The 24,861-nt window shown below is 33.1% G+C and overlaps 2 protein-coding genes, 1 long non-coding RNA gene and 1 pseudogene across 3 annotated transcripts; 3 read left to right on the top strand and 1 right to left on the bottom strand.

Annotated features, from left to right (window-relative positions):
• The first annotated feature begins 3,588 nt into the window (after positions 1 to 3,588).
• On the top strand, positions 3,589 to 5,383 carry LOC148199758 (uncharacterized; annotated as a pseudogene).
• Positions 5,384 to 6,132: 749 nt separating this feature from the next.
• Positions 6,133 to 7,922, top strand: LOC148199757 (uncharacterized). Its single transcript, XM_088114621.1, has 5 exons — positions 6,133 to 6,569; positions 6,643 to 6,769; positions 6,865 to 7,143; positions 7,230 to 7,334; positions 7,419 to 7,922. The coding sequence occupies exons 1-5, from the start codon at positions 6,133 to 6,135 to the stop codon at positions 7,920 to 7,922; spliced, it is 1,452 nt and encodes a 483-aa protein (XP_087970747.1).
• Positions 7,923 to 12,992: 5,070 nt separating this feature from the next.
• LOC148199756 (uncharacterized) lies at positions 12,993 to 14,670 on the top strand. The gene is made up of 2 exons (XR_015786391.1): positions 12,993 to 13,351; positions 14,407 to 14,670. It is a non-coding gene; the product is annotated as an uncharacterized LOC148199756 (long non-coding RNA).
• A 5,321-nt stretch (positions 14,671 to 19,991) lies between these two features.
• LOC148199755 (putative UPF0481 protein At3g02645) lies at positions 19,992 to 22,090 on the bottom strand. The gene is made up of 2 exons (XM_088112102.1): positions 20,993 to 22,090; positions 19,992 to 20,900 (listed from the first exon to the last, which is right to left on the bottom strand). The coding sequence occupies exons 1-2, from the start codon at positions 21,774 to 21,776 to the stop codon at positions 20,089 to 20,091; spliced, it is 1,596 nt and encodes a 531-aa protein (XP_087968228.1). The 5' UTR covers positions 21,777 to 22,090; the 3' UTR covers positions 19,992 to 20,088.
• Positions 22,091 to 24,861: the final 2,771 nt, after the last annotated feature.

The following is a 24,861-nucleotide window of genomic DNA, read 5'->3' as shown; positions in this document are numbered from 1 at the left end:
AGAAATCAAAGAATGATCTTGTGTTGTATTTTATTGTGTATTGAATAAGGCTATTATAAGTCCTTAGACCAGGGAAAGCCTATAAGAGGGTGGTATAAACCTTAAGCATTTCAAAATATGAGCTTAATTAGATAAAGGGAGCTATATGTGGATGCATATAAAATTGAATACATATATTGACTGATTAGTTCCAATCATAGGAGAAGAATTTGTGTCACCATTAGATAAAGGGAGCTATATGTCACCATTAGATAATTACCCTCAGTTCCAATCATATTAAACCAGCACTATAGATGTCGAATTTGTGTGACGAATTCAAGTGTTTAAAACATGAAACCATATTACATGTATTTACATATAATACTTTTATTCAATTTCAGTTTTGTCCAGTCATGTGCAAAAGTGTTGCAGTGTTATTCTGTCATTAATATTTTGATTCTGTTCAGCTGTATTTTTTTTTCTTTTTCGATTTGGTTGTGCCTTAAGTAGTTGCTAGCTCTCTGATTGATCATATAAAGAAACGGCATCATGTCCAGCTTTGATCAGTTGAGCCAAGTAGCATTGCACATTTTGGTTCCAGTAGCAAACTGTCCATAAACTGTACTTTCTGCATTGAGTTGTTATAATCTGCTTTGGTCCAGTTTTCTGGTGTTTCAAGCTTTGACCAAATCTGCTTTATGAGTCTAAATGTGTTTAAACTGATTGCAAACTCATATTAATCTCAGAAAAGCAAAATGACTGGTTGAATTCCTCACACTCTGATTTCAAAAATCTGCATCAATATTCTTCACTGGTTTGAAGTTGTGCTCACTGTTGTTGGTCAGATTTTGTGGTTTTGAATCTTGGTACAAGTGTGTTTACTATTGTTATACATGTTTCAAGTAGTAGCAACTCTTGTTAATCACTAAAATGCAAAATGCATACCTGAGTTCCCTACTTTCAGTAGCTTGTCTTGTCTTTGTTTCACAATTCTCCAATTCAATTTCTGGTCTGCTTTGGTCAATACTGTTTCTGCTCAGTTTTGTTGTGTATAAAGCTTGAGACAAGTTTCTTTTATGATTTTAAGCATGTCTCAAGGGATAGCAACTCCAATCAATCACAGAATTGAAAAATGAATGGTTGAGTTGATTAAATTCTGGATTTCAAAACTGTCACAGTTTTAAATAAAGTGTTTGCACCGTGCTTGCTGTCTTTGTGTGGTTTTAGGTCACTTTAAATCTTCTAGCTGATATCCTGTAGTTAGATCTAGTGTTTAGGCATTCTTTGAGTCTTTATTTGAACCAGCCAGCTTTGAATGTACTGTTTTATTAAATCTGCAAAAGTTTTCAATGCATTTTTCGGCATTTTAAGCAACTGCTGCTGTCATATGAAGCCACTGGCTGTGTCTATGTATTCTAACCAATTGAGCAAGTCTATGTTGTCATTTCAAAGTTGTGTGCAATGTTCAAATGGTCCTTGAGAAGCCTATATGCACAATTCACCTTTAAACCATCACATTTTGCTGCATTTTAAGCTACAACTGTTGTGAATTATAGAATCTGATTGTTTCAGTGGAGTTTAAACATTTGTGCATGTGTCTTTTACCGTTTGAAAGTTGTAGTTACTGTTCATTTGGTAAATTTGACACCAGTAACATGTGTTCATTAATCTGTTCTTTTTACTGTTTATTGTGTGATTTATAGGAGGTAGTGTACGGAGGTGTGATTAGGGAAAAGCCAAGAAGCAAAGAAGATTGTCCACAATTCCTGAAAGGTATGCTTAATGTTATAGTCCTAGCATTTTTGAAGTAATAAGTAGTGTTCTTTGTCTTGACTCTGATTTATGTTAATCATCAGGTCAAAATTTCCCCCAACGTTGTAGTAAAACAGTGAAATCAAAACTCAAGTAAGTGGTTCTAACCTTTTATTTGGATCTTTTTGCCCAAAATAATGTTGGAGTTGTGATGTTTTCTTGGATTTTAGTCAATGAGTTTGTTTTCTTTAATCTATTTATTTATCTTCTATTCTATTTTATATATTTAGCATTTATAGATATATTTATTAATTTGGTTTCTACTATTGGCTATCATGCCTTCTGCCATATTTTTATTTTGTTTTCTTCTACATTATAAATAATGAGTGGTGCAAGCAGCACCATTGCTTGCTTTGGAATCCTTACTTATTTCTTTGGTTCTTTAGTAAACAATACCCCAAACATTCTTTTCCAATTTATAAATGTAGAGTAGAAGCCTAGTTTTTGAATAATGTCATATAGGAAACAATGACCTTAAAGTCCAATTTCCCATCTTACAAACTTCCTTTCCCTAACAAACAGTTTAATCTATTTGCAATAGGATCCTCTGTGAAACATGCAAAAGAAGTTAGAGTTTAGGATGCACTTTTAGCCTCTGAACAGTTAGGTTCTTGTTACCCTTTTCATCTAAGGTTGAAAGGTTTCAGCTTTCTAATAAAACATCTCCATTAAAAAAAGAACATTTATAGAGAGGAAGATTCTGGATTGAGTATTAAATCACAGTACAAGAAAATAGAAAGTTCAAAGAATAGAATATTCCTTCCATTCAACTTAAAAACAGTACTCCAAGAAAGAACTCATTGGCAAACAAATAAAAAAATTAATTACCCTCTTTTCAGTGAAAATATCTACAATTGAAAAAGGAGTATTTGACAACAAAAGCAATAGAGTTGTAGATCATGATAGAACAATGAATACCTTGAGGGACTAACCAGCATGGATCACCATAAGTCGTTTTCCCATCAAAACCACCAATTAGCAAATTCCTTGGATAAACAGGTTAACTTCATAAAATTAGACTTCTGAACAGGAACCATAATCTTTGATTTCCACGGACACAAAATGAAAATAACAAAGACTCCCTCATGCAACTAACATACATAATCTGTTTTTCTCCCTCAACATTTAGCCAAATCCCCAACCGTATTTTGCAAGTCAGAAATGTATTTGCAAGGATGCCAGAGATCATTAACAAGTTAGCTTTAACAAAATAGATTGACAGACAACAGTTATAATGGTTAATGCCTTGCTAGCTCATTTGTAACGTGTCCACCTCCTCACTCCACTAACACTATTATTCTTTCATGATCTTTTTCCACAGCATTGACACCAAAAAGTTCTACTTTCTTCATTATTTGTATCAACCCATGTACCCCAACTCACTCAAACCTCACTTCCACTCCTCTCATACTTAAAACTCGTTCTTTTCTCTTTAAACAATGGAAGAGAATACTCAATACTCTCTTACCCGCACTCTTGGTCAAAGAGTATAGATAAGTGCCCCACCAATGTATACTTAATGCAAGAGGCTAAAAACAAGATATCCACAATATACATGGTTTTAAAGTGTATCCATGACACTTTTTCATACACAAACAACACCCCAAAGTATCCAACCATGTGTACTAATTATAACAACATCACTTTTCAAGGAGCAGTGATGGAAATTCAATTACTGATTGTTTAGTGTTGAACTTTCTTATTACTTTTCCTTGAAGGAAAACTTGTAATACATAATTAATTTAGCCTTGGATTAAGTAATGGCTAATTTGTCGTTAATTGATATGTATACAGAACATGGATCAAGTTCCACCAAATCGTTCATGGATGTACGATAGGTGTTATAGAGGAAGAGGTGCGTTGAAAGAGTCATTTGTATTGGGTGTTGAAGAGTTTATAATTAAGGCTTGTGAACAAGACCGTTATCAAAGAGATGGGGGGCTTCGATGTCCATGTTCAAAGTGCGATTGTACAAAGATTTTGAACGAAAGAGTTGTGAAGGTTCACCTGTATAAAAACGGTTTCAAGCCTAATTATTTCATTTGGGAGGATCACGGGGAAACCATGCAAGAAGCTGATTTAGATAATGATGTCACTTTCAGGGGTGTGGAGACAAAGGTGAACCAAATGAACAAGTTATGACGATGGAAGACATGGTCCATGATGCTCTTATACAAAGACAACCCTTCCAAGCATCAAATTCTTCTAACATAGAAGAGGCTCCAAATGAAGAAACTCAAAGGTTTTATAACCTTTTGTTGGAGGCAAATACGCCTTTGTATCAAGGAGCATCAGACTCCAAATTATCAATGTGTGTGAGGCTTTTAGCTTGCAAGTCCAATTGGAATATTCCTAACCAATGCATAGATTTTTTTGCAAAAATGCTTTTGGATGTAACACCACACAAATGTGGTTTACCAAAAACTTACTACGATGCAAAAAAGATAGTGTCGAAGCTGGGATTACAATCGCAGAGGATTGATTGTTGTGTGGATGGTTGCATGCTATTCTATGATAATGAATATGGTAAGATGGATGGAGCGTTAGTTGAATGCAAATTTTGTGGGAAGCCAAGGTATCAACAACACAAGACAGGAGCAAGTTCAAAAAAAAAAGTTCCCGTTAAATCCATGTTCTATTTGCCAATAATTCCAAGACTTCAAAGACTGTATGCCTCAAAAGAAACTGCAACAGAAATGACATGGCACCATCACAACAGGTCGTCAAATGGTGTTTTGCGTCATCCGTGTGATGGAGAGGCGTGGAGGCACTTTGATAGAGTACATCGTGATTTTTCCATTGAGCCACGCAATGTTCGACTTGGTTTATGCTCCGATGGTTTTAATCCATATGTGCAGGCGTCATCTATACCATATTCGTGTTGGCCAGTAATTGTCACGCCGTACAACCTACCTCCAGAAATGTGCATGTCTAAACCTACATGTTTTTGACTTGTCTCATTCCGGGGCCATTCAATCCAAAAGTACGCATTGATGTATACCTAGAGCCCTTGATAGATGACTTGAAAAAGTTGTGGAGTGGTGTCATAACATACGATATTTCAAGGCGACAAAACTTTATCATGAGGGCGATGCTAATGTGGACAATTAATGATTTTCCTGCTTATGGTATGCTGTCTGGATGGAGCACCCATGGTAAATTGGCTTGTCCACATTGCATGGAGCATTCAAAGGCTTTTAGATTATATAATGGGCGAAAAAATTCGTGGTTTGACTCTCATCGGAGGTTTTTACCAAATGACCATGCCTTTAGGAGAAATAAGAATGCTTTCAAAAAGGGGGAAGTGGACATGGAAGACGCGCCACCATATTTGACGGGAACAGAAGTTTGGAATAGAGTTAATGGTTATCCTAAAGTAACTGAAAATGGTGCACCAAGAATAGATGGATACGGTGAGTGGCATAATTGGACGAAAAAAAACATCTTTTGGGATCTACCATATTGGAAGGATAATTTGTTAAGGCATAATCTTGATTTCATGCATATTGAGAAGAATTTTTTTGACAACATTTTTAATACTGTGATGAATAATCAGAAAAATATCATAGAATATCATAGAAAAATACTGTGATCACATTTTTAATACTGTGATCATTTGGGATGGAGTTTTGATTGTGTAGATTTGTTGGTTGAATAATCAGAAAAATATCAAGCTGATGTGGTACAAATGGATGAGATGATTGGACACATGGAAGAGAACCGTCTCTTTGAGATGTAAAGGCTGTTAGGGAAGAGAACCACGGTGGAAGATGTGAGTTGCAATCATAAGTAAATATCCTTTAAGCCAGGACTCGAATTTGAATATCCAAGGTGTGGAGAAGTACTGTATGGCTATTAAGATAGTGGAACTGCCGTCCTTTACTGAGAAGAGCCTGTGGGATGGATGACTAGGGCAGAAACATACTTTGGAGCAGTGCAAAATACTTTAGAAGTGCAGATCAAATTGATTATGAAGGGATTAACTATTAGTTGCTTAAATATTTTGAGAGAAACAGATGTTGTCACTTGGTGGAAATTAAGGATTCTAATTGCTATGTTTGGAGGAAGAAGGTTTGAGAACCCATATATGAGGAATTAGCAACCTTGAGATAATTAGAACCCATATATGCCACTTACCACCCCAATAGAAACCAACAAATCCCATAGCAGAAGCACCTTTCCTTTTCAAGGCTTCAATAATAGGTTTTGCAATTTCAATACATTTTCCCTGCACATTTAATAGGTAATATCATAATAACACAAAATGTTCTTTTCTTACTTTTCCTTTCCATTCAATTGTAAAAATAAATTGACCCCACAATTTGATTTTTGTTCAAGAATATGGCATCAGATGGTTGTGACCCTCCTATTCCACCTTCAGCAAAATCAGATAAGGAGAAGGGCAAGAAGAAATCTTATATGGTCAAGTTGTTAAACCGTTTCAATAACGTAAATGCTTCAAGTAGTCAGCCATCTACACCTACCTCTACCTCCACTGCTAGATTTGTTCCACCACCATTACAAGTTCCTGGTTTGACACCTACTCCACCACCAATTCCACCTTCGTTGGAAGTTCCTCCTTTCACACCTAGTTCACAACAATTTGCTGCTGATCAATGGAGATCACCCTCCCCCCATGTTGGTTCTAACCCAACAACTCCCACAAATATGCCATCACCATCTCCTATAGGGGATAACCCTCCACGTTCAAGTTCAGCAGCCAATGACTTTGAAGATGTTTCCAACAATCGTCCAATCATTACACCTATTGGAGGAGGGTAAGAAAACATCAATTTAATGTTCCAAGCATATACTGTATTATTCTAATATTTGACTTTTATTTTGGTATAGCTTTTATCCAACAAAAACAGCATCCAAAGCAATCACAGCCACCATCAAGGCACAGTTTGATGAGCCATGGGTGACATGGGGACAAATACCTCAGACACGAAGAGATGTTTTCTTTGAGCGTTTTAAGGTACACTTGTGTTCATTTACATTATGTACTACAGTTAATTTTAAATGTTAAGGTCCTCAATTATCTTATCCAATATTCATCTTTTTTGTCAACAGAGAAAGGTTTCATGGAGGTCTAACCATGAAGAAAAGGTGAAAAAAAATTTCCACACAAAAGCATCTCATAGATTATCTGAGATGTTTAAAAAAGCTCGAACAGAAGGAAAAAAACCTGATTGGATGGGGGATATTGTTTGGAATGGTCTTTTGGAGAAGTGGAACATGCCACTTTATAGACAAAAATGTGAAACGGCCAAAAAGAACAGGACATCTGACAAGGGTGGTTGTTTGCACACTGGGGGATCCATTAGCGTGCATGAGCATGCAATTCGTCTGGTACATATAAATTTATTTTTACATTTCTATACGGATAAACTTTAAAAATATTTGATGTTAACAACTTACATCTTCTTTGCTTGCAGTCACAGGAGCTTGGTCGGTCAGTGCATGTTGATGAAATATTTCAGCAGACACATATTCGAGCATCAACAGGAGAATTTGTCGATGAAAGGTCTAGGCGGACACATGTTAGTTTCTACTAACTTATTCTTTATTAGGTTATATAATTCTTAGGTCTATCTATTTAACGATATCATGTATTCATTTAACAGGAGAGTTTTGAAGCCAGATTTTCTCAAATAAGATCTGAGACAGCATCCGTTGGGGCTTCAACATGTGCTCCCCTAGACCTTGCAGATGAGGAAAGATTGAGGAACCAATGTTGGTTGGATGTTGCTGGTGGAAGGTACAAGGGACGCGTATACGGCATTGGAAATGTCAGTGCTCAAGATGACTGTGTCGATAGTTACATACAACAGACACAGGCATCTTCTTCTCAGCAACCGATTGCAGAGGACATTCTTAACCTCCACACACGAGTATCAACCCATGATGACCAACTTCGACAGATGAACTCTCAATTGCAAGGCTTTATTGGTGTCATGATGCAGTATCTTCCACCTCCTGCAGCCGCAATTGCACAACAATTTCTTCAATCCCAGAATCAGCCACAAGCTAATGTTCAACCACAACAACCACAACCACAACAACCACAACAACCACAGCAACCAACAACAGATCAACCACAAGATGATACTGTTTATGGAGATTACTAGTTATGTTTTTAGAAGTAGGACATGTGTATGACTCACACTTATTCCCTCAATGACTTTTTTCATGTTATTTGAACTTATTATGATTAACAATTATGTAAACTTTCTTGTTATGATTAATGTGAAATGCATGTTTGTAGGTTTTAAAGACTTAATTTATTTATCAAATTTGTGAATGGATATAATATCCAGGTCTTGTGAATTGTCTGTGTGGTATGGGCAGGTCTTGTAAATTGTCTCTTTTTGGATGTTGGATGACCAGGTCTGCTATTCAAGTCAAGCTATATGTAATTTATATACGGAATATCCGTATATAAATTATATACGGATAATCCGTATATAAGTTATATACGGATATTCCGTATATAAGTTATATACGGATATTCCGTATATAATTTACATACGGATAATCCGTATATAATTTATATACGGATATTCCGTATATAAGTTACATACGGATTATCCGTATGTAATCTTATCTACGCCCTTTTTATATACGGATTTTTGACCGTATATAATCCGTATATAACACCACTTTTTATACGGATTTTCGATGTTATATACTGATTTCGGCCGTATATAAATGCGATTTTTCTTGTAGTGAGAGTCCAGGCTTGACAATATCACCCCGTGAGGAGGAGAGGAAAGAATCGCGGCGGACGGGGTTGGAAGTGGTTTCATTGCTGTCAGAAAATTCGGCCGCAGCGGCGAAGATGAAGGCGGAAGCCCTCTCCGATGAGGATTTCCCGTGTTTACCAACAAAAGAGACGGTGAAACTGGATATTGTTCCGAAGCATCACGGTCCCTGCAACAATCTTCAACACGTTCTTGAATAATTGGATCGTGACATTGTTGTTTCCTCCAAATGGAAGGAATAACTGGGACGATGTCGAGATTAAAAGAGGCAGTGAAAGAAGTTTTCTCTCATGGCCTTTTTCATCATGTGCTTATTTTGGAGTTTTTAAGTCGTTCGTCTTAACTGAAATGTCCTCGTAAGCATCCAAGTTTAGTCCATCATTAATAGAAAAAGGTGAAGCTTTGTCTTCTAAATTATGCAGAAAATTGTATGGATAATTTTGGTGAATATCCCTGATCTTGGACCAATATGAGATCTCTGGTGACTGGAATGATATAAAAACTTTAGAGGAAGGATACTCTGGAATAGTATAAACAAAACAATTATAAATAGATATACTGAACAGGAGACGCAATTAAGGGCCGAACGGTATGATTAGATGTAAGGAACAATAGATGTAATTAAAGGCCGAACTGTCCAAATTAATATCGAACGATAGGGAGTTAGTAAAATATGTATGTGATGTGTAGAGTTTGTATGACTCAGATGAATGGTTTTAAGCATATGATGAATCTGTGATTTTGTTAATGAATTGAAGTTATGGATTTTTTTATAATCTGAAAATGACCATTAACTCACAGAAGGAAACACGTGATGAGATGTTTAACTTCTATGGAAAAACATAAGTAACGTTATGCGACGAAAAGTTTTTTCTTTTCATTCACAGTGATACGCATTAATCTAAAAAGAATAAATTCAATATAATATATATTTTATAACGAAAATCTTATTCATAGTTTGAGAAGAAAGTGTTTATCTTTTCAAGGGCTTTCCTCCAAAAACTGAGGGGACCTCTGACACGTGTCTCATTGGCGGAATTTGACAAGTGCTCATCGTTTAACGAAATTTCCTAGTGTTGATCCGAAGTAATGATATTGAGACCGAGGGCACGTTTGGTTTCTCGTGGTTTCATGGGAATGCTGCTCGGTCCCACGGTGTGCGCACTAATGCCGAAATGACCTTTAACGTCACCCCATAGACATCCGTCCTCAACAGTCCCAACGTAAATAATTGACCGGTGGCATATCTGTAAATAAGTGAAATTATCGACGTCTGTTGTGGGGGGGACGAACGTCTATAATATTATAGACGTCCGGGCCCCAACCAAGGACGTCTAAGAGGTTGGACAATCACCTCTTCAACTCCCCTCTATCAGCCCCTTAAACGTCCGTTGTGGAGGGGACGGACGTCTATAATTATATAGACGTCTGTCCCCCATATCGGACGTTTCGGGTGCTGACGGGGGTTGAAGAGTTAATTGTCTTCAGCACCTTAAACGTCCGTTGGGGGGTGACAGACGTTTATATAATTATAGACGTCCGTCCCCCCATATCGGACGTTTCGGGTGCTAACAAGGTGGTTGAAGAATTAATTGTCTTCAGCCCCTTAAACGTCTGTTGTAGAGGGGGCCAGACGTCTATAATACTATATACGTCTAGCCCCCTCCACAACGGACGTTTAAGGGGCTGATAGAGGGGAGTTGAAGAGATGATTGTCCAGCCTCTTAGACGTCCCCCCCCCCCACAAAGGACGTCGAGAGTTTCACTTATTTAGATGACAGCACCCTTTTCCTCTCTTCCTTACCGGGAGGGCAATCTTATGGCTAGATTTACCGAGAGGCTTCGAGTTAGCGAAGCGCTGTAGTAGCGCTGGCCGAAGCCCTATGTGCTAAAATGCTGAGCCAAGGACGCTCCGCCTTATCTATAGAAGCAGTCAACCGAGTGCACAAACGGACGTCTTGCAGTGCACAAACGAACGTCCAACCCCAGCCCTACCACAAAACAATTCAGGAGGTGGTCGTCGAGGGACGTCTGACGGGCACGCGGGACGTCTACGTGGACGTCCGAGGTGTACACCGGACGTCTGGATAGGCGTCGGGCCTGACACATCGGACGTCTATATACACGTTCGATGTGGACCCTCGACGTCTATATACAGGTCCGATGTGGACCCTCGACGTCTGAGTAACGTCACCCACAAAGACGTCGGGAGAAGGTCGGACGTCAAAAGGCCAAAAGAACGGACATCTAAAGCCCTTTCTGCACTAGTGGCGCCAAAATGTTTCGGCAGGATTTAGAACCCTAATCCAAAACATTCAAAGTTGTCCATTCCGATGTTCAGTTGTATTTTCTTCTCTCTTCTCCTTGTCCAAGTCGCGAGGGAGGGTGCCTGCAAAAGACACTCCGACGCTCAAGTCAGTGACCTCGCGTAGTAATCTTGTAATCAAGATCAGTTATCATAGCTCTAAGTTCAGCTCAAGTTTTTCGTACCCTTTGCTAGACAAATATTTATAAATTATAATGAGCTTACCGTTAGGTGTGACTCGTTAACCACTATGACAATATTAATTGTCAATAAATGACAATTATTTTCATTAACTTCCCGACAGTTATTACTATTAATTACTTTAACGGCTTTTTTTACCGATCGATTCCTTGACCTAGGAGGTATCATTCGGTCGGCCGATTCTTCTACACTTTTATCGTTCGATCGACTATGAGCCTAGAATAACAATGAGAATGTTAGATCAAATATATTAGGGAATTTAAATGGAATGACTTTAATCAACAATAACTTACATTTTCTATAACTACAAAAATTATGAAATGTTATTTTTTTTAACAATTAATAATTTTGTTTAACCTTATATAATTTTCTTTAATGGTAATTAAAATACTTTATTATAAGAATAAAACTGAATACATTTAAATTATTTTATAAAATAATAAAATGAAACCAATTGAATAAAATTTATCGTATGATAGGGTTTATCCGGTCGTCATAAATTGAACGGTCTACAACACACGAAAAATCTAATCAATTTAAAAGTCATTATATATAAAATATCAGTCCAAGTCAAATTAGTATTCCGAAAACAAAGTTCACATGTGTCATTGGCATTGGCATGTGTATGTGCTGCCACTGTTTTGTTTTCTTGACATATTTTTCTTTTATATATTTACCCTAAAAGAAATTATAATTATTGAAAAATGAAGTGTCAAACTAAATACAATATTGTTACTTTGAATACTATCTCATAAAAATGTAAATAAGAAACATCTTGTGATGATGTTTTACATCGATACATCATCGTGTCTATATACAAATAGAAAGAATATTTATAAATATTATATTTAAGGTTTAGCATTGTATAAAACAATTTTTATTTTAATCAATTAAAATTCTCAAAGTACCAAATTTTATATATTTTTCTATTTTAAAATTAAATGACACAAAATTAAAATTATTCTTTCTGAAAATATTTTTTTTATTGATGGAGATTCTGGGATTAAAAATGCTTTTTTTTTTAACTTTATTTTTTTATTCTTTGATTCAAACCTTTAGTTTTAGAAACTCATAATAATCGCTTTTTGTAATTCTTTTCTAAGTTGTATTTAAAATTTTCGAGTTAACTTGTTCATCTTTTGTAATTTTTCTAATGTTTTAATCTTTGACTAGGGTGTCAAGAGTTTTGGTTGTGATACATGATTTAATAAGTGGTGGTAGAAGATTTTATAGAATAATCTTGTAGAGTGCATTATATTTTTCAAAATTTTTGTAAAATTAAAATATATAAAGGATTTGTCTAATCAAAGAACTTAAGTAAATGGGTGTATCTCTTATGAGAGTGAGTGAGTATAAATTTATGTGCATCATTCTCTCTCATTCTCTTTTTCTATTCATTTTACCTCTAATAATGCATATTATACATGTCATAAACAATATATTCTAAAATATCTTTTAATTAATTTGTTGTGGTAGTCATCAATCAATTCAATTATATGACTGTTCAATTCATCCACTTTTCTCGAATTTAGTCTTATAATTCAAACAATTGATAAAAAAAAATAAGTGTTTGAAAGTTATTCAAGTTGATGATTGAAAATCTTATATAGATAAAAGATAAGGTGAATTTAGAGTATACGTAAGTATAAACTTTATCTTTCAAGTTAATTTTAGAGTTAAAAATTTAAAATTTATTTCTTAATATTGATAAATATTTTCAAAAATAAAATACAACTTTATTGAAGGTGCCTGGACATCTATATTTTGTAAGGTCAATTATTAGTTTTTAAAATTAGGCTTAATAGTCTATTTTATTTTCAGTTTTTCTAAATATTATAAAAATTTAAAAAAGTTTATTGCAGAGTATATTTTATTCATTTAAAAATATTATAAAAACCACCCCAAAAGGTATTCCTCACTATTTCTGAAAACAAAAACTTATGAGTAGCTTTATTGGGTTCCCATAAGGGTTAAGCGGGGAAGGATGAAGAACTTATACTAGTTTAAAGAAATTTGATCTCTTCGGGGAAAGCCATAGAGGGAGCGGCTGAAGAAGAATGGAGTGATGATCTGTTTCAGTTGTTCATTGGGTCGTCCAAGTTTGTGTAACAGATGGAACAGTGAAAGAGACTGTTGCATGGAACAGTGAAAGAGACTGTTGCACCGAACAGTAAAGGACACTTAAACCGAACGATCGAGGACCTCTGCACCGAACGGTAGAATACTGATGCACCAAACGATAGAGTAACGGGTGAAGAAACGGCTGCACCGAAAGGTAGAAGACGCAAAGGTACACCTTGTTGATATAAAAAATAGTAAATTCTAAAAGTTAATTCGTATTCACACCTATCTTATCTAAATTAATGTTTATAACTCATACATAAATTACTTTTTCTTTTAAAAATAAATAATAAGAAAATCTTGAAAATTCTGTTCACCATGCAAAATATGTGGTGTAGTCAAATACTATTATCTGGCACATAATTAATGCTATGAACAGTGTCAATCACACAGTAGCATATATTACACGAAAGTATTAATACAGTTTGATACTGCCATTAATAAATCTAGTGACAGATTCAGTACTCCTATTATGAGTTTGTTGAATTAGTTTTTTTATTTCTTTAAAATGTCATTATCCTGTAAATATAATATATTGCTTTCTTGTCTGTGTTTTTTGACTAACCTTAAAGTAAGTTTCTTAGACATTGTTTCCAAATTGGTGTTGCATATGAGGCATGAAAATTTTGGTCTTTTATTGATTTATTTAAAGATTGTTCTTACTCTCAAAATATTCATGTTCTTATGTTTTTGTTATTACTTCCAAAATCTGTGTTTTTCTTTATTCAATCACGCAATTTTTGAATTACATTTTAGTGTTTTTTTTTTCAGGACACAAAAACAAGGTTTGTGTACTGGAATAGTATAATTAAAAGTTAAGAATTTTTTGTTTGAATTTTAGTTTGATTAATTTGTTCGGTTGATAAAGATAAAGTGTTTTGTGGTTCTTATGCTTATGTTCTTACTCCCAAAATTTGTGTTTATTTTTTATTATGTAATTTTTGGATTATATTTCAGTGTTATCTTTCTTTAACAGATAGAAAAATGGTGAATATTATTGTTAAGTTAATTTATTGAAAGTTTTACATCGACTAGAAATAAAGTCAATTTATAATATATATATATATAAAAGTAGATGTAATTCTTACTTTATAAATTGGTTTTGTAAGATTGAATTAGACTTAAAATTTATTTCTTAATATAATTTTATATTTTTTGTGTATTTCATAGATGACTTTTATTTTTCTCTGTTTTATTCATTTTTATTTTTATTTGTTTTCTCAGGTTACGTATGAATAATAAAAGGGTGAGGTTTGTGTCCAAAACTTTAGGAATATGAAACTTAAAGTATATGATAACATTTAAATTTCTTTGTACTCATTATTCTGAAATTTAAAGGATATGATAACACTTATATTTCTTTGTACTCATTATTGAATTCATTTAAATTTGTATGTATTTTAGTTTATTTATCTAAAATTTGTATGCATTTAAACTTTTGGGAGCTATTTGGTTTTTAAAATTATTTTTAGTTGTCTTATTATTACATTTTTAATCGTTTGGTACATTGTTATGTTTCATGAAGAATTATCATTTTGATGATTTCTTAGATAATCATTGGACCCTTTGATAACTTTTTGGCAAGTATACCAAATCGTTCCAAGTAATATAGAGTAAGTTCAAAGTATCGTTCTCCCAAGGGACTTGTGCAACACATGACAATTCTTTCTTTTATAATTCAATTAGACATCAAAGTGTACAAAAAACACATGAAACTCTTTTTGGTATTTTTATCAAACAGTTGGTGTGCAAAGAATTTATATTTAAAGAAACTTCGTTGGAATTGGGTTTCATGAATCATATGAATATAAAACTCTGTTCAATATTTCATTACTTCATTCAAACATTCACATCAAGGCATACTAGTCCTAATCCCTTAGCAACTAGTTCTAAATTAATATATTAAAATGCTAATCCCTTAGTCAATTTAACATACAATTTGCATTAAGTCCGATGTTAAGAATGATCAAGTTATTGAGTCTATCCCTAGATCCCAATCACTTAATTGCTCTATCTACGTTCATGTTCAAAGTTACTTTCCAGTAATCAAAGACATTCAAATAACATTATATTTTCATACAATGATAATAAATTCAAGAAAGAGCATATGAACGAACAACGATATATTGAACAGGAAAATTACAGTGAGTTCATTACATCCAATCCCAACGAAAGAGAAATTTAACTACTCCTAATCATCTAAAACGTACACATTTGAAGCAATCCCTTGCAACAATGGTGTCTTGATGCCTTGGAGCAGTCTCTGGAAGTTCCTTAAGATGTTTTCGTTTCTTTCTTTTGTCTGGAACTTCTGTTCGAAGGGAATGTTTCTGTCGCTCTGTCACGTCTTTTAAAGCCACTTAAATTCATTAATTCGCTTAGCGCACATGTACTGGTGCGCTATGCGAATTTTCTTAACTGCTGTATTTTAACTGATGTTATTCGCTCAGCGCACAGGTACTGGTGCGCTATGCGAATTTTCTTTTTCTGGCAGTGCGAATTTTGGCTTTCACTTTGCGAAAATTGGCTGACAGAGTCTAAATAATATATCATTTCCTGTACAATATTTTACATAACAATCTACTACCTATTACAACTTTTCAACGAGGAACAACATGAAAAATTACAAGATTGAGTTCATTTATAAGTATAAAAACAACTCTTTTTCACACTTATCAACTCCCCCAAACTTGAACTATTTCATGCCCTCATGAAATCACATAAGAAAATGAACATCACAATAGACATTTGACATTTTGATAAAATGACTCTGCACATCAGAATAATCATATGCATTCCCAAAGATTTCAAACAAGTATGACATGGTGCATCACTCATAAAATCATCTGTGCATAGAATATAAACAACCAGATCAGCATTTATCATTACTCACACCCAAGTGTTTGTCCTCTCATGACAGTAGAATTGACATAGAACTTCATTAGCTTTTGCATTTCATTTGATTCACACAATCCACACACTATTGGTTAAGTCCAAAGGTCTTTTCAGGTTAAAGCTTGGCTTGGCTAGAAAAAGAATAATGGTTTTTCTTGGATTCAAAGACACCTATTAAGAAGAGAACAACTTCAATTCCCAATCCAGTACTCAAATCCCAAAATATAGCATTCATCACATACCATTTTCTTTCACAGCTCAACCTTTTCTTTCATTTTGAGCTTTTTTTTTTCATATTTTTTTTATTGATCTTTTCTTTCCACAAACTTGAATTCAACCTTAACCTCTTTTAAAACATAATACATGTTCTCTTCTAGGGTGTAAGGTAGGATATCATCTAATAGGCTCAAGGTGGAAGGAAAAAATTTTCAAGGCTCAAAAAGGTTCACAAATGTATCACAGTGTCTAAAGGTTGGCTATCTGGCCAAGTGGCTATATAATCAATAATAAATAGGGCCTTTTTCATCCTTAACCAAAACGTGTGTGTATACGTAGAATTAAAATCATGCAAAAACCAATTCCATATCTAGACAACTCAACATCTCTCAATCAATATATGCTCTCAACACTCACAGATCTGGTCATACATACTCACACACAAATAAAAATATATGAAGCACATTGCAACCACAGTCATATGTGTTATCATTTTCAAGAATCACATCGACTTAATCAAGACAATGCATAATCATTAAATCACAAAGTCACATGTCTTTACAACTAACACATAGTTCAAAACATATTACAAAACATAAATAACATAACTAAACATTGAAGATAACTCCATCTGCACCTGCACTTGCAAAAGTAACATAGAGAGAAGTGAAATAGAAAAATAAAATAAAAACACAAACAAAGAAATAAGGAAAAGAAGAAAAAAAAAATTACAGAACATGAGCACACCAACCAAACAACAATTCCAATATGCAAAATGATTGAAATGGATTTCCTAAATAACCTCACTCAGATCCCTCTTGTTGCAAGATCACTTAGTACTCCCCTTTCAGCTGTTGGAATCCCATCCCTAGGATCTTCCAACAACTAGAAACATCTGTAGGCAAACTGCATAAAGAAATTCAAACAAAAAGAGACATACAATTGGCAAAGAATTCCACTTTCCCTGTTTTCTGAAGTTAGAACACTCAGATCCCTCTTGTTGTGCCTACCTAAGTATGACAAACCCTCACCCAATCCCTTGGTGTAAGAAGTCCATCAAACTTGCCTTAAGTTCCAAAACAGTGAATCCAAACACACAACCCCATCCCTGGTGATTTGCACATCTAGTTTGATTTAGTTAGTTCTGTTACTGAAATCTCATTCCTAAGAACTTTCAATAACAACATCAAGCTCTAAAGCGTACCCCGAGACAGGCATTAAGTTCAAACTAAATCAATGGAAAGTCTTAAAATACTAAAGCCAACTGCATACCCAACAACATTAAAAAGGAAAATTCACAACAAAGTCTAAAAGAGTCATAAATGCCCAAATTGCCTTGTGTTGGAACACAAGTCCCCGGCAACGGCGCCAAAAACTTGATAACTTTTTGGCAAGTATACCAAATCGTTCCAAGTAATATAGAGTAAGTTCAAAGTATCGTTCTCCCAAGGGACTTGTGCAACACATGACAATTCTTTCTTTTATAATTCAATTAGACATCAAAGTGTACAAAAAACACATGAAACTCTTTTTGGTATTTTTATCAAACAGTTGGTGTGCAAAGAATTTATATTTAAAGAAACTTCGTTGGAATTGGGTTTCATGAATCATATGAATATAAAACTCTGTTCAATATTTCATTACTTCATTCAAACATTCACATCAAGGCATACTAGTCCTAATCCCTTAGCAACTAGTTCTAAATTAATATATTAAAATGCTAATCCCTTAGTCAATTTAACATACAATTTGCATTAAGTCCGATGTTAAGAATGATCAAGTTATTGAGTCTATCCCTAGATCCCAATCACTTAATTGCTCTATCTACGTTCATGTTCAAAGTTACTTTCCAGTAATCAAAGACATTCAAATAACATTATATTTTCATACAATGATAATAAATTCAAGAAAGAGCATATGAACGAACAACGATATATTGAACAGGAAAATTACAGTGAGTTCATTACATCCAATCCCAACGAAAGAGAAATTTAACTACTCCTAATCATCTAAAACGTACACATTTGAAGCAATCCCTTGCAACAATGGTGTCTTGATGCCTTGGAGCAGTCTCTGGAAGTTCCTTAAGATGTTTTCGTTTCTTTCTTTTGTCTGGAACTTCTGTTCGAAGGGAATGTTTCTGTCGCTCTGTCACGTCTTTTAAAGCCACTTAAATTCATTAATTCGCTTAGCGCACATGTACTGGTGCGCTATGCGAATTTTCTTAACTGCTGTATTTTAACTGATGTTATTCGCTCAGCGCACAGGTACTGGTGCGCTATGCGAATTTTCTTTTTCTGGCAGTGCGAATTTTGGCTTTCACTTTGCGAAAATTGGCTGACAGAGTCTAAATAATATATCATTTCCTGTACAATATTTTACATAACAATCTACTACCTATTACAACTTTTCAACGAGGAACAACATGAAAAATTACAAGATTGAGTTCATTTATAAGTATAAAAACAACTCTTTTTCACACTTATCACCCTTTGAAACAAATTCGATGATGATTGTGATTAAATACAATGAACTATTATTCTTATTTATATATATATATATATATATATATATATATATATATAAAACAAAAAGATAAAAATATAATAAATGTATCAACGAAAAGTGTACACGTATATTGTCTTAAGTGAAGTCAATTTATAATTTGTCTTTTCTCCCACCCCACATGAATTTCTTATCGCCCACTTATTTCACACTTTTATCACCCAAACCTAACACAATGTTAATTTTCTTTCTCTCATATTTTCTCTATTATCTTGTTATACCTAACTCCCTTTCCATCCCAATCATATCCACCCATCTCCTACACCATTCTTATCACAACAAATTTAAAAGTTTTTTTTTTTTTTATATTTTTTGTCATTACAGACAATTTAAAATCTCAAACTACACTCCATCAATTCAATTTTCAAAATCAATTTAAAAACAATTGTCATATTAATTTACAAAACTAAAACCGCTTTATCTATTTACAAATTTCACACACAACTTCATGAGATCATCTTATAGCCCAAAAGTTTGATTACAATTTTTTTTATTTTAACTTTTTTTTTTTAATTTATGTACTAGAAAGAGAGGTAAAACTGTATCGGTATATATTAACTATTTAATTATAATGTCATATCAATCTGATTCTTTATATTTACTTTTCTGAAAATTTAATTACATATGATAACATAATATATATGTTAGTATATTTTAAGAACCCTAAATACTTATCTTTTAGTTGTATACACGCATATCAGTTATAAATTGTCTAGATAACATAATCTTTAACATAAATCAAGCTCATCAAGTTTAACAATTACAAGTCCTTTTGTATATATATAAAACTTTTAACTTATATGAATTTTTTTCCACTGTTCTTAGCGTAATAGCTAAACTCAGACTTCAGGAGTATACGAAAGAGAGAAATATATATCATATAATTGATGGTTTCAGTTGGATAACTCATCAAACATTCATAATAACATCCTAAAAAAAAATATTTGAACACAGATGTTTTAACAATAATTTAATATAAAATATATGTCATTTTGGTTATTAATTTATTATATTTGTTGTTATAATATATCTAAACTTAATGAAAAATTAATAAGTGTGCTGTATTAAAATATTATGAAAAAAACTGTGTTAAAACATACATTGTCAATATTCTATGAAGGTATTGCCCAACATTCTATGAAGGTCTTACTTGAGCTGTACGTTTTATTTTGCAGAAACATGATACACTCCCAGCAAGCTCTGGCAAAAGTAGAAAAGAAAATGACAACATCATTGGGGTGCAAAATACCTATGACAATCATAAGCTACGCAAAACGTTTCAATGGCCGTCATGGCCAAGAGAACAAAGGTGGCAAAAAGTGTGAAGAACTTCCACGATCTGTACACATAATCCGTTGAGGCCTTGAAGAAGTTGACCTTCCTCTTATCATGGTAGTACTTGTTCACTTTATTGATAGTCTCATCTAACTTGTGTGTTTTGGTGGGTCCAATGGATTTGCTCATTCCGTTGAATAGTTCCTCAGTTTCTTCCACAGTGAGAGTGCTACCTGACTCTATGATTCCTGCCTTCATCAGCAGCTTCACATCCTCCACAGTGTCTACGATTCCTCTCATAAGTTCTGTGTACCTCGTGAAGATGAGAAAGTCTGGTTGGGTCAAGGCCTCGTAAGCCACAAGGTTTCTCATTATCACTTCAGAGTTCACGTCCAGTTTCACCACAGGGAGGTAAAATATGCCCTTTGTTTCGTCAAATTCAATGGTCATGTTGCCACCTTCCACAGGTTTGAAACAGACCCCGACTGAATGAAGTTCACGCACACAAGGAATGTTGATAATCATAGGAGCTACATCTTCTTCTTCTTCTTCTTCAGAAAGTTTTGGATGAGATGAAAGAGTATCAAGTTGAGAGGAAACTTTTAGCACTGGATCTAGGTGTCGTTTAACGGGTTTCACAAAAGGAATATTCACGTCCTTCAGCTTGTTCAAAGAGTCTACTGTCCATGTTAATACACCTTTAACTTTCTTAAAGGAAATTGCTATGGGTTCATAATTTGAGCTTTTCTGGACTGCAGCAGAAGTACCTGTGGTAGAGTCAATATTACCACGAAGGTTATTAATAGAGACCATGATAATTTTGAATCGTCTTATATTTTCTCTATTATCCCACACATACCTTCGCCTTGTTCAGGTATCGGTGTTTCAGCCTTTACGGCGTGAGAGACAACCAAATGGAACATGAGATCCAAGACATGGTGATGCTTTGATACAGCTTCAGAGCAAGTGATGGTGTGAGTAAACTTAAGAGGAGAGTGTTGATGACAGAATGACAAGAGCATCGAACCCAAGTACTCTTGAACAGAATGAGCAGGTTCGGAGCTTTCAAACTGCAAGATCTTCAACAACGAGTAGGTTGGAATTTGGTTCTCCACCATGAGGATGTCCCTTATGGTGGCATCCCTAGCTAGCTTCACACCAGATAACTGAAGTGGGTCTTCTATTCCCATCATGAAAGAGCCAGATAGTTTCTCATTGAGATAGTTGTGGTAGAAATTCAACAAGAACAAAGCATCAATGGCCATGGAGTATAACAAGTTTTCATCTTTGAGGTCCAAGTATTTGTGGTAACTAGCACGGATGAAGGTTGCTGTGTGGCGGAATTCTTCGACTACTTGTTTAAGGTCGTGTTTGTTGAAGTGGTCCAGAACCGCTTTGGCAGCAAAAAGCTTGAACCTTTCCATGGGATAGAGCTCAGGGCGAAAGTGGGTGTATGGACCAATGGCTATAAGTTGGGGAGAAAATGCTTCTGGTTTGGCAGAGCTCAAAGATTTGGGAACATGGTATATGCAAACAGGTATTTTTTTCAAGATTGAGTTGTGGGTTTCACTCACCATTTGATTGATTCGGATGACCCAATGGTCTTGGTCGGATTCTGAACTGAAGATTGATTGAGAGGCCATCTGGGATTTTGCTTAATTTGGGTGATGATATGCAATACGTTTTGGTGTGTATCATTGCTTAATTCTTCTCGGCTTCTTCTTTATGAAATGGTATTTATACAGTTTCTTCATAACTATTATGAAGTAGAAAGATGATAAAGAAAAAGAAAGAAGTTTGTGAAAGAATGATTATTGAAGGTGATATCAGAAAATACTAAAATTATGAAAAAGTGTAGTTTGAATAATTTAGAACTAGTTTTATACAAAAGTTAACTCATTCTAAATATCTGGTAATGGATGAACAACACACTTGTTTCTACTCTTACTCTCCCTCCCACTCTTTTATTTTACAATCTATGCCAAATAAATATATTCTCAGCCCAATATTTTTAATAATTACAAGGAAACTTTTGGTATTTTTACCTTGTTATTGCTTGCTTTTTTTTTTCTTATTTCCACGTTATTTTTCAACATAAAATACTAAGAAGGAAGGGACCTTTAAAAAATGTTAAAATACTAAGTATAAAAAAGAATCAGATATTATAGTGGCAATAAATATGTTGGATCAAACTAATATGTCAATAATACATACCATATGACATATTTTATGTTTTTCTTTTGAAATAAATGTCTGATTTAAGTTGCAAGTATCTCTCATAAATTTAAGCATTTTTTTGATGTTATTGTTTTATTTTTATTAAATTATTATGTGTCTTGCTCTTTGATATTACCTTCAATAAAATAATGTGACCATCATTTTTATTTTTTCATTTTCAATTAATTGTCCAACTTGTTTTTTTTAATATTTTTAAATACATCAGTCAACTTACTATTGGAAGTTGATCGACAAATTTAAGAAGATTGACTACTATCACTACGTATAAGATTGAGTCTAAATGAGAAGTTATATTCAATATCCAATGTCAAATAGGTACCAGTCAAAATATTAATATTTATAAAAAAATAATAAATGTATAGCGAAGATGACTAATACATTGTAAATTGAAATATCAATAAATAAAAGTATTCTTATTGAAAACAAAGCAAAACCTACTGCTTTAATGAGTATAGTAAGTTATAAAATATCCATTGTTAGGACATGTCTTTTATTACTATTCAATTGAAGTAAATAATGGTGGAGTTATCATTATTTTTTTTTTGATAATGAATATATGTAAGTTGTTAAAAAAACAATCTGTTTATTTTTGCGGGATCTCAAAGAGAGTATGAAAATATAAAAACTCTTGATTTGAAATGAAAAAATAGATAGAAAAGTATAAACATTTGAAATATAATATTTAATTATATATATATATATATATATATATATATATATATATATATATATATATATATATATAAATACGCAGATACCATAAAATATATAAATACATATACAGAAATATAAATATACAAATGGATACACACAAACAAGGTTTAGGGTATAATTTTCTTCGGCTTCTCAGTATCTGATATTTCTGTTCATGTTGCTTAAAAGTAATATATTACAATATAGTTATTTACTTAATAGAATATTTATCATGATAAAATCTTCCTAGATATGTATTTTATACATAAACATGTGTCATTCACATTCACATTTGTGTATAAATTACAATTCGCTTTAATGGAAACAATAATTCATTCCGATATACAATTCTATGAAATTTGCATATAACATACATATGCAAATCCAAAAAGTTAGGAAAAACTACAATAATTTAGACATTAAAGGATATATTTGTTTAGCCAAAAACAATACAAAATATCAGTTTATTAATAAGAAACCTATTAAAATCAGTATCAAATAATAAAACCAAAATTCAATTCATGAATGAGTTAGGAATCACAATTTTTAAAAAATATAATATAATAACTATAAATATATGCATGTGATTTCAATAACTACAGATTTATATGTTTCGAATCTGAGATATTAATTTTTTTTTTATCTTCAGTAAACATACATATTTATTCAAAAGCTTGCTAATTATGAGAAGGGAAAAGAAATTAGTAGTATACAAGTAAAAAAATTAACTAAATAATAATTAAGGTAAGAATGCATTTATAATATTTTCTAATAAAACTCTTGTCCTTTACACCTCTTTAGAAATTTATATATATTTAATTTCAATTAAAATAAAAGGTTATTTGATTTGACCCGATATTAAACCAATCATTGTTACATACCTGTCATAAAGAATTTTTAATTTTGGATTATTTGAGTTACATTGGACCACAAAGTAAATGGTAATTAATTCAACTTTTTGAAAAAGAATTGTACCTATCATCACGTGGATGTGTTTGTGTACATACATTTTAATAAGCAATAAATAGCAATAGATATTTCCTATTTCCTTTGCACATCAAAAGGTCCATCAAATTAAACTGAAAATAAACATTATAACTTATAATGGCCATAGGATTACTTTTGCATGATCTTATCTAAAATGAATTACTTACCAGGAATTCAATTCATACATAGGAATTCCATTAATAAACAAAATTTACTGTGTAATTAATGAAATTTATTCATACCATCAATGGCTGTCTTAGTGTAATGATATTTGAATTATAGTTATAATTACGTATCTTTAATTAAATTACGCATTTTAAATTACATTTTAAAATTATATAATTCCGAATATATTTTGAAGTTTAACGACATTTATAAATATATTCTAAAGTACGCAATATAAAATTAGGAATTTTAAACTGTGCGATCGAGAATACAATTTCAGATGATGAAATGTAAATGTATTTTATGATCTAAATATTGATTCCAAATTACAAAGTAAAAAATTACCAAAAAAAACAGGTATTCCGGATTTAATAATTATATGTATTACAGTTCAACAACTTATCCGATAATTAATAATTAATGGGTTTTAGAATAACTATACCATAACGTGGTCCACAAATATATGCAATTCATGTGAAAGTTATTTGCCTGTATTATTCGAACCACTGGAAGCTGGAGAATATTTCACGCTTGAAAAAAAAACTTCTTTGCAAATACATTTGTGATGCTTGTATTATTTGAATTTATCATAACTTTTTCTTTGGAGAATATTTATATATTGGTTGGATATAAGTTTGATTAATT

The sequence above is a fragment of the Vigna umbellata genome, chromosome 4 (genome assembly GCF_029865625.1).
Source record: "Vigna umbellata cultivar VRB3 chromosome 4, Vumbellata_1.0, whole genome shotgun sequence".
NCBI lineage: Eukaryota > Viridiplantae > Streptophyta > Magnoliopsida > Fabales > Fabaceae > Vigna > Vigna umbellata.
Note: the sequence above shows the minus strand (reverse complement) of the source record. Positions and strands in the feature narration are given on the sequence as shown.

Coding starts and splice junctions, on each gene's coding strand:
- LOC148199757 (XM_088114621.1), top strand. CDS start 6,133: ATGGCATCAGATGGTTGTGACCCTCCTATTCCACCTTCAGCAAAATCA. Junction 6,570..6,642: donor ATTACACCTATTGGAGGAGG/GTAAGAAAACAT, acceptor ATTTTGGTATAG/CTTTTATCCAACAAAAACAG. Junction 6,770..6,864: donor TTTTCTTTGAGCGTTTTAAG/GTACACTTGTGT, acceptor TTTTGTCAACAG/AGAAAGGTTTCATGGAGGTC.
- LOC148199755 (XM_088112102.1), bottom strand. CDS start 21,776: ATGGCCTCTCAATCAATCTTCAGTTCAGAATCCGACCAAGACCATTGG. Junction 20,901..20,992: donor GATACCTGAACAAGGCGAAG/GTATGTGTGGGA, acceptor ACTCTACCACAG/GTACTTCTGCTGCAGTCCAG.